This window comes from Diadema antillarum, unplaced genomic scaffold (assembly GCF_040938485.1).
Source record: "Diadema antillarum isolate AM-2024a unplaced genomic scaffold, OU_Dant_1.0 scf00000119, whole genome shotgun sequence".
In the NCBI taxonomy this organism is placed as follows: Eukaryota; Metazoa; Echinodermata; class Echinoidea; order Diadematoida; family Diadematidae; genus Diadema; species Diadema antillarum.
The window spans coordinates 1,465,318-1,479,242 of record NW_027271008.1 but is presented as its reverse complement, the minus strand read 5'-3'; the positions used below and the strand labels follow the sequence as shown (position 1 = coordinate 1,479,242).

The window sequence follows — 13,925 nt, the reverse complement described above, 5'->3', positions numbered from 1 at the left end:
TGTGATGGCACTAGGTGAGGGCTTCAAAACTTCTACACAGAATTTTGACCTTTGACTTCTTTGACCTTCGACCTTGATTTTTGACCTATATTGTACATTTTGCTACAAAATGCTACTCCGCCATTTCTAACCCGATTTCGATTCCGTTTACTCTATGTGATGGCACTAGGTGAGGGCTTCAAAACTTCTCCACAGAATTTTGACCTTTGACTTCTTTGACCTTTGACCTTGACTTTTGACCTATATTGTACATTTTGCTACAAAATGCTACTCCTTCGCCATTTCTAACCCGATTTCGATTCCGTTTGCTTTATGTGATGGCACTAGGTGAGGGCTTCAAAACTTCTACACAGAATTTTGACCTTTGACTTCTTTGACCTTTGACCTTGATTTTTGACCTATATTGTACATTGGCTACAAAATGCTACTCCGCCATTTCTAACCCGATTTCGATTCTGTTTGCTTTATGTGATGGCACTAGGTGAGGGCTTCAAAACATATACACAGAGTTTTGACCTTTGACTTTGATTTTTTACCTCTATTGTACATTTTGCTACTAAATGCTACTTCCGGCGGGGACATATATTACGCACCGCGTAATTTCTACTTTTCCCTGTTTAGTTTTGAAACCGGATCATACCGCAAATGCACTTTGTCTGCTTCTAAAATCATCCTTTCATGGTTTTCGATCGCATCCTGTCACAAACGAACGAAACAAAGCAAAATAATAACAAAACCAGAACTGAAGCGCCCTCTCGGGTGTTACAAAGTTGTCCTCTGGAAAACTTTGGTCAAAAAAAACAGCTGGAGTGATCGATAACTAGTCATACCCACGTGTTTGCATGCACTGTCCAGTGTTGTGCATGTTTTGCGATACATCGCATCGTGTTTGTTGGATCGTGCATGTGCAGTGTATTTGCGCATGTAAACATTAGTAGTCGGCTTATGTTGTTGTCTGTGCAGGTTGTATGCAGACGATCACGAACGCGATCATCTAGTCTACACTACATTGCATTGTCCCATTTACAACTGATTTAGGTCAACGTAAGGGCTTTCGTGTGCAATGAATTCTCATTTTGTCGTTCCTAATCTTTGGCGGCTGGGAAATCTTCTTATGGCCGTTTTCTTTGGCCTAGCATCGTTTGTCCAGGTAAGTTCGACCGAGCTGCTGACTGAGTAACCCCGGCGCGGGGCGCTGTAACAGCTGCGGTTACTGACTGAGATGAGAAGTATGGACGTTCCCACGTACGTGTGAGAAATTGTGTTAGATATGTAACGCCGTAACGCCTAACATTCACAAGTTAGATTTTTAATTCTTCTTGTTCTGAATAGTCTACCTCCTTCAATAGGCTGAAGATTCTTTACAGGTACATAAACGTAACTAGCCCGACCAGACGATTGTTACGACGCAATTTACGGTTAGACGCTACATATACAGCACAGGGCAAACCAAGGCCAAGGCAAGGGACAGACAGACAGCACCCCATCGCATGGCGGGATGGGCCATGTGTTTCTGACAAATAACAATTTGATATCAACGACTGTGCGAATTACTGAAGACATCTAACGCGTTAGAATAAAGATTCTAAAGACTGCCGGGTGATCTATGAAGTATTAAAGCCAAAAGCCATGAGCTGTGCCTTTATATGGCAGGGATGCCAAGTTCAAAAAATTTTTATGAGTGAGATTTTCATGACTCGGCATCCCGGCGAGCCAATGTGCGCGCAAGCGAGCGCGAGGGTTATGGGAGGGGTTCCCCCCCCGCGCTTCCCCCCCCCCCCCCCCCCCTCCCGAGGAAGCTTTTCCAATTTTTAGCTCTTAATGGTGCGATCAGGTGCATATTTAAGTGACTATTTTTTACTTATTCTGAAAGACAAAGGAAAATATATCATCAATTGTAACTATCACTTTAATCCTTTGCGTTTGAGCTATGCTCCTCAATATGGGCCTAAATTGCAGACTTTACCCGATGCATGAGAAAAGTGGGTGCCATGCGTGAGATCGTGAGAAGACCCCTAAATGCTTGAGTCTCACTCAGAATGCGTGAGACTTGGTAGCTCTGATATGGAGACATATGTAGACCTCTAATGTTTGTTACTCAAAAGTCAATTAAAAAAGGTCATTGATATTTATTTTTGGTCAAGGTCAAATGAGCAACAAAAAAAAAGAAATCACTTTTCCCTCGTATCTAATCGAGCTGCAGTGCTGGAAGGTATTTCCACGAAACCAGATAAAGATTTGATTCCCTACTCACTCTAGCCTACTGTTAGAATTTTTTCTAGGAAAAGTTTTGGGCTGTGGGGTCAAAGGAGAAAGGTCAATAAGGCAAAAAAAAAATTGTTTGTTTGCCCTTAATTGTAAAAACACTTGAGGGTTGGTAGGTCGGTTTTTGTTTTGTTTTTTTATTTTTTTTAAACCGTTTTTTACCCATGTAATTTTGTGACTTGATTCTTTTCTGGCAATATTTCGAATTCTAGTTCAACTTTGTACAGGATGTGGCGCAAGTTTAATTGCACTCAAAACTCCAAGGGATTCATTCAAATTTACGTCTTGTCATGCCCGGTAGGCGAGGCAGAAACACTCACTTTGTTAAATTTTGCAAACAGCTCCAAAAAGTACCTCCCAGTGAGATGCTGGCAACTGAACTCCAAACAGTTTTGGTGCCATATGACAGCTGGTAACGCAAAGACTCCAACCTCAAGCACCTTCTGATCTGGAGATTCTCCCGCCCGAAACCCTAGCAAACGGGAGACTCCAAGTTGATGTGTGCGAAGCGCGAAGTTCCTAGGGTTCTAGATGTTCTTTGGTGCTATCTAAGGCTCATTTTTTCAACATACGATAGCAATAAGTAAGAAATCCTTTCCACCGGGAGACACAGAGCCAGGGCGGGAAAAATCAAATCTCAAGCGGGAGAACGGGAGATTTTGCAAAAATGGGTTTTCGGTGGGAGAGTTGGAGTCTCTGGTAACGGATGCTGCAAAAGTAGCCATCTTGGCAGTCACGCTGCGCTGCGCCGCGGCCGGTACAGTGGCTAGCTAGCTAGCGCACTACCTATGCGCATATGCATGCATTGATTGGATTTCGTGTGCGTGCACGCACGTGAGCCAAAAAGGTAGCTAGCGTGCAATGCATGCTATAAAACGTAGCCTGCGGTCCCGCGCGTACCGAACACGATTACGATGGGTCGATGAGATGACAAAATATTTTTAGACTTTTTTTTTCATTCTTTCTTTAACTTAAAATGGATAAATTTGGGATTAAAACCATTCACAAATTTGCAGAAGATGAAATTTGTGGAAAAAAATAACGCTTGAAAGAGAGAGAAACCCCCCCCCCCCGAAATTTCCGTGATTTTTGGTCGGTCGCAAAGGGCAAACAAACCATTTTTTTTTTGTCCCGATGGTAAACTCTTCTATATTTCACCACCTTTCTGAAATGGGATAAAGTATCCTCATGCATCTTATATGTAAGGGCCGGTATTGCTCTGATCAAAGTTTAGACCTAGTTAATGCTTTGGAAATAGATCAAAGGTCAAGGGTGGAGACTGAAAGCTACAACTTTGGTAGTTCCCTCCTATCAGAAATTGCCCATGCTTTTTCAGTTGCACCAACATTCTGTTAAATAGTGAACCCTTCTCTGCTGAAAATGGTCATATGATCATGAGAGGTCAAATGTCTGCATAATTTTACCTCATCAATGCACAACAAGTTGTTTCATGAAACTTGCTAAATACCCAAATAATTGTTCTCTGATACACTTTCCATTTAAATGAAACTTGGTTGAAGGAATGTATAACCACTCAGCACAATTTTGGGTTGTGCCATGAAACTATCAAACATGTCATTTCTATTTCTTGCTGGGGGGCATTTCATGAAGCATTTTGGTCGGATATTTTTCTTACAATTCTTACAAGCTACTGAAATCCTTGCATCTGATTGGCTGAGAGCAAATTTGTCCAACAACTTTGTCGGACAAAATGCTTCATGAAATGCCCCCCTCATGTGGAACTGTTTTCTCACATTGTCTAGATGTAGTGCAGACCTACTGTATTTGGAGATTAATGCAATATTGTAGACATGCCAACTGCTGACACTTCTAGTTTTCCTTTAATAGTCACAGCATGCTCTGTGATTCATATGTCGAAATCTATGTCGTTGGTGTACATCTACTACACTGTACACATGTATTTAATGCCTGGTGCTTTTCCTCTCATTGCAGCATAATGATCCTGACTCAGAGATTTGGATGGTAGGTATGGGTGCTGCTCTAAATACAATTGTGTGTTTTATATATTTTGTTTTGATTTGTTTTGTTTTGTTTTGTCAATGTGCATTGATAAACTTTGGACTGGTACACTGCCATAAATTGTAGTGCACTTGAACTCTGAAATCTCTCACCCACTATGCCCATACTACTACACCCTGCAAGCAGGTCAATTCTAAGATATAAATTGAACTGTAAAAGTGGAAATTTTCGCGGTGTTGAAATTTTCGCGCATTTCGCGCAACCAAACACTAGCGCGAAAATAAAAGCCCGCAAATATTTTTGCTCGCCATATGTTCCTGTGCATGACGTGTTGATTCCGCGGAATTAAAAGCAAGCGAAACTCTTCTGACCCGGCCAAGCGCGAGAAATTAGTCGCACGAAAATATCCACTCTTACGGTATACTCGTAATTGCATTTAGTCTATTTTCCAAATTACAGTAGATACTACCTTAACCCGTTGAGGACGGGCTGATTTTGCTACAACACGCATTTCCCATAGACCTCTGCCCGAGTATACTCGGGACTCGTCCTCAACGGGTTAATGCTAACCAGTTAAATTGAAAGATCGACTGCTTTCTTTTATGGGCTAGGTCTGTAAAATGTAGATTTTCTAACCAATATTAGTTACAGTGAGCTGCATTAGCAGCATGTATTCTTGGTAGTTTATGTCAAATCTCTTTTTGATGATACTGACTCTACTGTACTATTTTATGAAGTTTATTTCTGGTAATGCTCCTCTCTTTTTGCAATACAGCTTGCATATGGAATTCCTGCATTCCTGTGCTTAATGCAGTGCTGCAGACCAAGTATATCAGGTGAGTGCTTTTCATAGACAATAGACCAGTATGTGGCATCATAGGTACATGCTTGTGTGTATAAGAAGCCAGTTAAAGGACAAGTTCACCTTCATAAACATAAGGATTGAGAGAATGTAGCAATATTAGTAGAACACATCATTGAAAGTTTGAGGAAAATCAGACAATCCGTTCAAAAGTTATGAATTTTTGAAGTTTTTGTGCAGTACCCGCTGGATGAGAAGACTACTGCAGCGTATGAATAACTTAGATGTCACATGCGTACAACAATATAAGGAAAATATAAAGAGAATTTCACAAAATTCCATCTTTTGAAAAAAGTACACATTCCCCTGACTCGTTACCGATAAATGTTATGGGTAATATTATTCCCCCTGCCTTTAGAAAGAGGCAAGTCAATTGCTCTTTTATTATGCGAAAAAAGTGAAAATATGTTGAATTTTCTTTTATATTTTCTTTATACTGTTGTACGCATATGACTCACAAGCTGTAGTAGTCTCCTCATCCAGCGGTTCCAACACAAAAATTTAAAAAATTCATAACTTTTGCATCGATTGTCCAATTTTCCTCAAACTTTCACTGATGTGTTCCACTAATATTGTTGCATTTTCTCAATCCTTATGTTTATGAAGGTGAACTTGTCCTTTAATAATCAGCTCATGTGCACATTTGGACAAATGATCTTTTCCTTTTTCTCTGTTAGAGAGGCACTGCACTTGTCAAAGCTACACAGTGAGTGAGCCTGCCCCATGTAGCAATAAGCGGAATTCATGTTAACAAAGATTGAACTTGTGTAGACCATGTGACTTGAATTGCCTTTCAGCTTACACTATAGGGAGCAAGCATCCATTTCATTGTTTTGCATTGAATGAATACCGGTAACAACTTTTTCTATTAATGTAACATTGCCAAATGCCAGACTTCTTGTCCAGAGGATGTGCTGGGAATTACCATTTGTACATGGATTACTAGAATACTAGTAATCATCATATCAGAGATGCCTATCTCAGTGAATTAAAAAACAAATCACCAACAGGCTTGTTATCTCAAATGATCTTTTTTCTGTTTATGTGCAAGGTGGAATTACAAACTGGCTTATACCAAGGAGTTACTAGGCTTACACCTATTGTTCGAAAAGCAAGTTTTATTTGGGGGTACAGTATTCATCGCATAATCGGGACAAGTTGGGAGTAGCAAACACGGCCCCTTTAAGCGAGTGCCCGATTTCGCGATGAGTACTCACCATACACTAACGGCATACGACATGTACATGTAGTGCACACACACACACACACACACACACATGCATACTGACGTACTGTACATGTACATGAATACACAACACGCTACCCCTCGGCGCGACCCTCCAGCTCTCCCTGCATTCTCGCAATGATGTAGAGTAATCGCAACCGGGTTCGATTCTTCTGTCAAACACGCGTGTACACGTAATCAATGTCAGCTCATAGTCTAGATTCATAAAACGTTACGCATTCGCACATACATTGAACCCTTCTCATCTTTCACGCTCTCCCTCCCACTCTCTCCCCCATTTCACTGAATACGTAACTGTTCATAGCCCTCATTTCAATCACGTAACTTTTGCCCAGTCACAACTGAGGAAGATTGTGACGTACACACAGATCACAGTGTACAGCTGTATTGAAAGTTGAAACCAAAGACAGTAGATAACAAGATACGAAGGCGCGCGATAACAATGGACTATGCCCTCAGAGTGTATGACTGAGATTAAACAACGCACACAGCCTGGGCTGTATGAGCGAGGCATGTTTTTTATTGGATGTGAGTCGAGTAGGAATTGCAAGCGAGCACATGGCTTTGCTTATGTAGGGGAGAAGAATGTTCGCGAAGGCATGTGCTTTGCAATGGCATGGATACTTATACACGGCGCTTTCGTGGCTATGCATGTACATGTACTGGATGGACGGAGGTCAAAACACACCAATCCGAAGCTTGCTTTGTAAGTTTGTTGTAAACGACAACTGATACGGAATCTTTGAAATATTGTTGTGGTACATGTATTTTGGTAGATTTTTTGTGTAAAATATTAACAAAATCAAAGATCGCTTGAAGAAAAATTGTCCCGTTTATCAGAGGTCCCCGCCCGATTATCCAGTGAAAATAACGTGCGTTGGAAATGTTTCTGGGAAGCGTATATCATTTAAGCGAGGATCCCGATTATCAGATGCCCGATTATGCGATGAATACTGTACTAGGCTTATACCAGTTATACTAAACACAAGTTTGCAGGTCTGCATTTTACCATAATTCTTTCCAATCTCTGTGCTCACATACAGCTCTAAACTTTTTCAAAGTACAGCTTCAGATTTGGCATAGGCTTGGCTTAGGAAAAAGTTGAAATCATCTAAAAAAAAGGGGGAAAATTAAATCTTGATCACCATAATGTCATGTGGTGATATGACAAATCTTTATGCGCTTTGTAAAGTAAGTGGTGATGGAACCCTTCTGGCTTCTACGTACATATGTAGCTGTTTCTGGTTTCTGGTTTAGTAGAAAAAATGGGAAAGACCGTCTGGTTTTCGCAGATCATGCTGATTATCGTCGTAGATACATGGGGGAAAACATGTCAGTTTTGAGAAAAAGAAAAGAACAAAATATTCTTCCATGGCATTGTATCTTTTTGGGACACCCCATCCAATACCAGGTAGATTTCACTAGATGTATACCTACCCTACCCACATTCAACAACCCCCCCCCCCCCCAAAAAAAGAGGAAAACAGTCAAAACAAACAAACAAACAAACAAACAAACAAACAAAACAAAAAAGATAGGGTTTTATGACGATTCAGGTCTTGATCTCTCGTTGGCTTTTCCAGAGAACATCATTTGGAGATACATAAGCACCTTTCACCTTATACTCTGTGCATGTGGAGAAGCCTACATTCTTTTCAGCATGTACTTCACAAGCACCATTGGAGGAGCGCAGGCCCAGCAGTGGTTTGAACGTGAAGAAGTCAGGTAAAGACACAACCTGAAATGAGCAGTATGGTAGGAGTAGTGCATCTGAGACCCATGATATCTGTGATGAATTACAGATCTTGAAAACTGGAGGTATAGTTTAGAAACTCTTAAGTTTACATAGGGCAGTATTATTCTCAATTAAAAGAGAAAAATTGAAAAATAGCCGACTGTAATAATAATAATAGCTAGTTTGTTTATAAATAGCAGATTTCAGACTTGTTGAAGATTTGAACTGGCTTTACAGACCATTATTACTCAATCACTGAATACATTATTTCCAACCAGCACTTAAGTGCTCACTCCCTGGGGAGCATTCCAGCCAGTCATCACTTTACTGGAGTGCGCATGCTGATCAACCAACATCAACATCTCATCCTACCTGGTACTCATTTATACTCCTAGGTGGAGAGCAGCAGTATGGACAGAGTAACTGTTTCTTTTTGAAGGGCAATTGTGTCAGGCTTCGTTTGGCATGAACTCATAAACCCATACCAATACAAGTTCATGTGATTCAGAGACAAGTGCTCTTATCTTATCACACGAAACTTCATTTACAGTAAAGTATGTGTGCAGTTAAAAGTTATTGATACTCGATATTTTTTTGTTAACAGCAGAAAGTACATTTGAGAAAATATTGATGAAAACACAACGCCCCTATCGTAGGTATCACACATTGTTAAAGTGTAAAAAGTTTCTGCAAAAAAGAAGTGCCACAAAGGTATAACATCCAAATGAGATATAACATTTTGCAATAAAACACTGGAAAGCAGAGAAATTAGTCAAATGTCACTGACGTTGACGACCATGCTTTGTGGTTCACTGATATTGCATGTTGCCTTGCATCAAGCCACTTGATCTTTCGCATGATTGAAAATGCTCAAAGGTTGTATGTTCATACATGTAATGCGCACACCACCAACCTTTAATCTAACTGTAACACAAAAATGAAAGTACATTTAGATGTCTTCCAGTTGTCAATGTGCATTGTAGTTCCCCATGTAAGTGATTTGTGAATGGATTTGCAGCAATTTTATTGTAGCAAGTATACTGGTGCACATTTTCACTTTTACCTTGTATTCTTTCAAGGTTGTATGAGGTAGAATTATGCACAGCAGTAAATTGTTGAAAATCATGGATTGATTTCTTTTTCTTTCAGGGAATTTGCAGGGCTGTTCCTGGTGACCACATGGCTCTCCCTGTGTATAATGCAGACAAAGTGAGTGTCCAGTGCCAAAGATAAAATGCACGCCGTTTGAGACACAAAAAAAGTAGTCAAGCATGTACATGTACAAGTAGTTGGGCAGCTCTTTCCTATAAACAACAGATTTTCATTCCCTGATATTAAAATTTGATATCAAAAGGCCTTGATATACACTAATGTCTTCAAAAGAAAATTTGGAGAAAATGTGTTTTTTAGGAGTGGAGATGATCAGCACATATGGTTTGTAGACATTGAATACAATTATAGATGTGAAGTATTTGCATTGGGAGCACACGAATAAATGCCATAACATGAAAAAGCATTCATTCTTCTATTGTACTTTATATTGGTTAAAAATTATGTTCAAAATGATGTTTGCGTCATATTTTATTATCAAAATAATGATGTGAATTTCAGGGTATTTATTTCTTATTCACAATACTCTTGTACGTATATCACATACCACACCTACACCCACACACACAATTAAGTATACCTACATGCAACATGCTGCTTCAGGGGTATTAAAGAGGACATTGCAGAAAATTAAATCATATTGATAGGCATTTTTGTTGTCACTGTTTTCAGAGCGACATATTTTGTTCACGTATGGTAGGCAATAAACATATCATTCTGCCTTTTGGGACCATTCAATGGTGTTGACAGATATGATATCTTGACTTGTCACTATCAACTCATGTAAGGCTTTCTTTACACGTACTTCAGACAACAAGGTTTGTACATGTGCATTTGTTCGCAGGAATGGCAATCCGAGCAGTCCACCAAAGTCCATTGTCTGTCTGGCTATCCTGCTGGTCATCACTCCGTTCATCTTGTGGGCCTCCATGCTGCTAAGCAGAGACTACCAAGAGATTCTCCCGGACCACTGCAAGGGCAGCTTTCCGATGCCTGCCAAGCCGATATGACCACTAAGTGACCAGCTGATCCTAATGTGCTGTGACTGCAAGGCCTCAGGCATGTCTGTACAATGTAGCCATTGAGTGGCACGATGAGTGTGTGACTGTTAGAGTGGTGCTTTGCGATGTACACTTTATAATACCTCTTGTCTTATGTAATAACAGTGTGACCAGATTTGCTTTACTTGCATTTGGACTCGCATCAAGTTTTGTGTGTTGCGGTTGTCCTGTTCTGCAATAGCTAGATTATGGCAACATACCAGCCTCGAATGATTTCATTCAATGATGGTAGTCAGATACCAGATGCCAAAAATGATACAGGATGTTACAGGCAAATAAGTTTTCAGAGGCAAATATGTTTTTAGAGGCAGATTAGTTTTCAGAGGCTAAAAAGTTTTCAAACTTTAAGTACTTACATCCAAGGTATATCCATGGATGTACCCTTTTGTTGCTTAGGGGTTCAATGCTGAGTTTAGCATATCACACTCGGAATTCTCGCTTCTGCTTCATATTATGCCTAACCAAAGTATCGCTCTTTCATGCTTTTTGCTCACATAGTAATTGAAAGTAAATACAGATGAAGTGCAATGCTTGTCAACACCAATACCATGGTGCTATTCAATCTATACAATGGCTATAAACACATTATCATACGTCTTGATATATACAAATATTACTGGATGTGCATCCCCCGTGATATTTTGACCCCTTCACCATATGTTGACGTGCTCTTGGTCAAACTTATAGAATACAGGAGCCTCGACACCGGGATTGATTTCCCCCTGAGAACAACTCATTTGACCCGTTTCACTAAATCAATTTTGAACTGGGATAGATATTTTATAGAGTTTGACTGATTCGCTAGTAGTGAACAAGACTGTGATCAATGGCGTGGGTTGCTACTTATAAAATAGCAACTACAACCAAGCAGAAGGTATGATTTGAAACACTGAAATTCTTCTTTTGTGGTCTTTTGTGGATGCAACGGGAGTTGCAGTAAGAAAGGCATCATCAACAACTTCTGAGCAAACACAAGGGTAGGAGTCAACTTCAAGGACAGTTGACTTGACTTTATATATTGATGGTTTGGTATTGATTTCCTTAAGTGTTATCAGCTAGATCTGTCATTTTTTATGGAATTGGGTAGTATCGTACGAATAAGCCTACAAATATACTATTTATTTGGCAATGAATATAGATACAAGTAATGAATATATTCCACTCTGGCATGCCATAGGTCATTTTGTGGGCTGCTTTGTCTTGGATTATTAATGAGACTGCCTCTACCTATCAATATTTGCCTCAGAGCAAGCTATTTGGGTCTTCCTGATCTTCTCTTGTTCAAGTTGTGGGTAGTGCCATGCTCTGTACTTCCAGACATTTTTTGATATTGTCTATTTCATTGGGGCATCCTGATCAAACCTTTCTCTAAACTCCTCCTTTACCCTGTCAAGATTGTGGTTTGAGTGTGACATTAATTCTTGCTCTTTGTATGTTGACCCTTTCCACGACGATACATGACTGGATTGAACCTGAAGTGGGACATGACAAATCCATCTTTCCACACACCTAGATCTGGTAACTCGTTCAAGCTTTAGTGCAAATATTGACAACCAATAGCTGGCTGAAATTTGCAAACTTCTATAGGCTCAATCCTGAATGAGCAATCACCAAATTGCACAACAAAGTCAAGTCTTCACATTGAACAAGTATGATACTTGTAATGATAGTACATTCAGTAATTTATGAACATTCGCTGCAATAGAACAGGGCTCATATTTTGACTGTTATGCCCTTAGTTTCTGATTGCATCGGTGGTTTGCACTGGGATTTGTTTAACAACAACACTCACAAATAACACCAGTGCCCGTTATTTCATGATGTTTGGGCAAAATGCACCATGACATCCACAACCTTCCTACATACTTTCTGCTCTGATGGAGGGAAATTGGTGAGTGCATGGAGGTATTTTGGAGTACTTTGCTGTGAGAAAAGACCCTGAAATGTCCTGTCGAGCACATAGTGTAGAAGGAAAATGTTTCAAGAGTTTTCTTTTAAGTGCTCCAAAGTAAAATGCTGAGGTTGTTCATAGTGGTCCCCAATATCTTACATTGTCAACATGGTGAGTAAGAAGATAAACATTTACTGTGGTATGTTCTTTGCCATAGAAGCATTTCCACTCCAATCACAAACTTTTTGTGGCCAATTCAGCCCCATCAACGATGTCTCAAGAAACATTTGTTTGTAAAAGATTGATGATAGCAAACACAGTCAAACACTTGTGTTTCATATACTGAATGGGTAGTAATCCACCAAGAACAAATGGTGAGTAGTAAAGCAGGAATGATTTCCATTCTGGTGCCTTCCAGTATTTAACTTTATCTGTGTGTGGATCGTCGAGCACGACTCAGTTCTGTTGGCTTCTTACTGAGTATTAAACTTCTACCGGAAGTCAAATTCTAGAGCCTTGTTCCCTGAGTACAACTGCTTGTGATGGTAATTCAAAATAAATCAAAGTTTTACCAATTTCCCTGTCATGCCCGACAGAGCACAATGCAGGTGTTTTGCAACAAAGCTAGTGATGATACTTTGGATCGGTAAAGATGAAAGTAATGATGGCCCTTTAACCCCATTGACTGGATTATCAGGACTTTTGTTGGGCACCTCAACTTCTTCCCCATTGCTCTACACTTTTGGCTCTGGGTCACCTTAGTTCCTTGACTTTGCTCTACAACCTCACCTGGGTGTAAGCCCCAACTGGTCCATACTTCCCTGTTCATTGATTTTCAATATCTGAGTGCAGGTCTGGCAACTGAATCACAAGCAGCTGTAAGCAAGAATGCCTTTGATTATTAACATTGATCGTAACTAGTTTAACCCAAGTGAACCCATGTGCCAACTGTTCAGCCTCGTTGACGAATGATGTCAATAAAACTTTCATGTCGGGCTTACAGGGCACAAACCAAAGGCTGGAAAGCAACGCAGGTTTATGTTGTAAATTGGATGATACAAATTCATTGACTACCACTTGCATGGGCCAAATAAAGTAGTGTGAGGATTTGAAAACGGGTTCAAGAATGTGCTCTATTTAGGATACAAACAATAACTGTAAGCCGTTCACATGTTCAATGTAAAAAAAAATGACTCTAAAAAAATTATGTCATCACCAGTCTGATCATTAATAAAGTAAATACACTCTGATTATTGTGTGTGTGTGAGTAACCCATTATGATAACCTAAGTGTTGCATACTGTATATCAAGGTTCTAGCCGACTCAACAACCTGCTGGTTGCCTAACAATTATATTCACTGCACTACTTAAATTGCCCAAAATATCTTATGTTCATTTCTTTTAGGCGCTTGAGGCAGATAGTTTATTAGTCAGATTTGTGCCTATTTGCCTTGTTTGCATAGAAGGGTTAAGGAAGAGGTCATTCTTAAATCACATAGCTGACAGTATTAAAGAGAATTTTTCCTTATATCATCTCCATTACTGGCACTTGCTTATGTTGTTCCTGAATCTTTGCATTACATACACAATGATTCTTCTTCATTGAATCATTACTCTGCATCATTACCGGTACTTGTTGTCAGAAGTGGTATCATGAGCTATGGTTTCAGGCTGTATCCTGAATCCCCCAGGAGTATTCCATGCAGGAGGTCTTGTCCAAAATCTCTGCAGACTTTGCAGTTTGACAGGATCCCAGCATCATGGGTACTTCCTGG

General features: G+C 39.9%; 1 protein-coding gene across 1 annotated transcript; it reads left to right on the top strand.

The window, feature by feature from the left end:
* The first annotated feature begins 1,032 nt into the window (after nt 1-1,032).
* On the top strand, nt 1,033-10,715 carry LOC139719998 (transmembrane protein 220-like). Its single transcript, XM_071631374.1, has 6 exons — nt 1,033-1,150; nt 4,219-4,248; nt 5,021-5,081; nt 7,937-8,078; nt 9,238-9,297; nt 10,043-10,715. Exons 1-6 carry the CDS (start codon nt 1,064-1,066, stop codon nt 10,206-10,208), a joined length of 546 nt encoding a protein of 181 aa, XP_071487475.1. The 5' UTR covers nt 1,033-1,063; the 3' UTR covers nt 10,209-10,715.
* Nucleotides 10,716-13,925: the final 3,210 nt, after the last annotated feature.

Excerpts from the sequence above, each read along its gene's own strand:
- LOC139719998 (XM_071631374.1), top strand. The coding sequence starts at position 1,064 with ATGAATTCTCATTTTGTCGTTCCTAATCTTTGGCGGCTGGGAAATCTT. Across the intron at positions 4,249-5,020 it reads CTGACTCAGAGATTTGGATG|CTTGCATATGGAATTCCTGC; the intron begins GTAGGTATGGGT and ends TTTGCAATACAG. Across the intron at positions 8,079-9,237 it reads TTTGAACGTGAAGAAGTCAG|GGAATTTGCAGGGCTGTTCC; the intron begins GTAAAGACACAA and ends TTTTTCTTTCAG.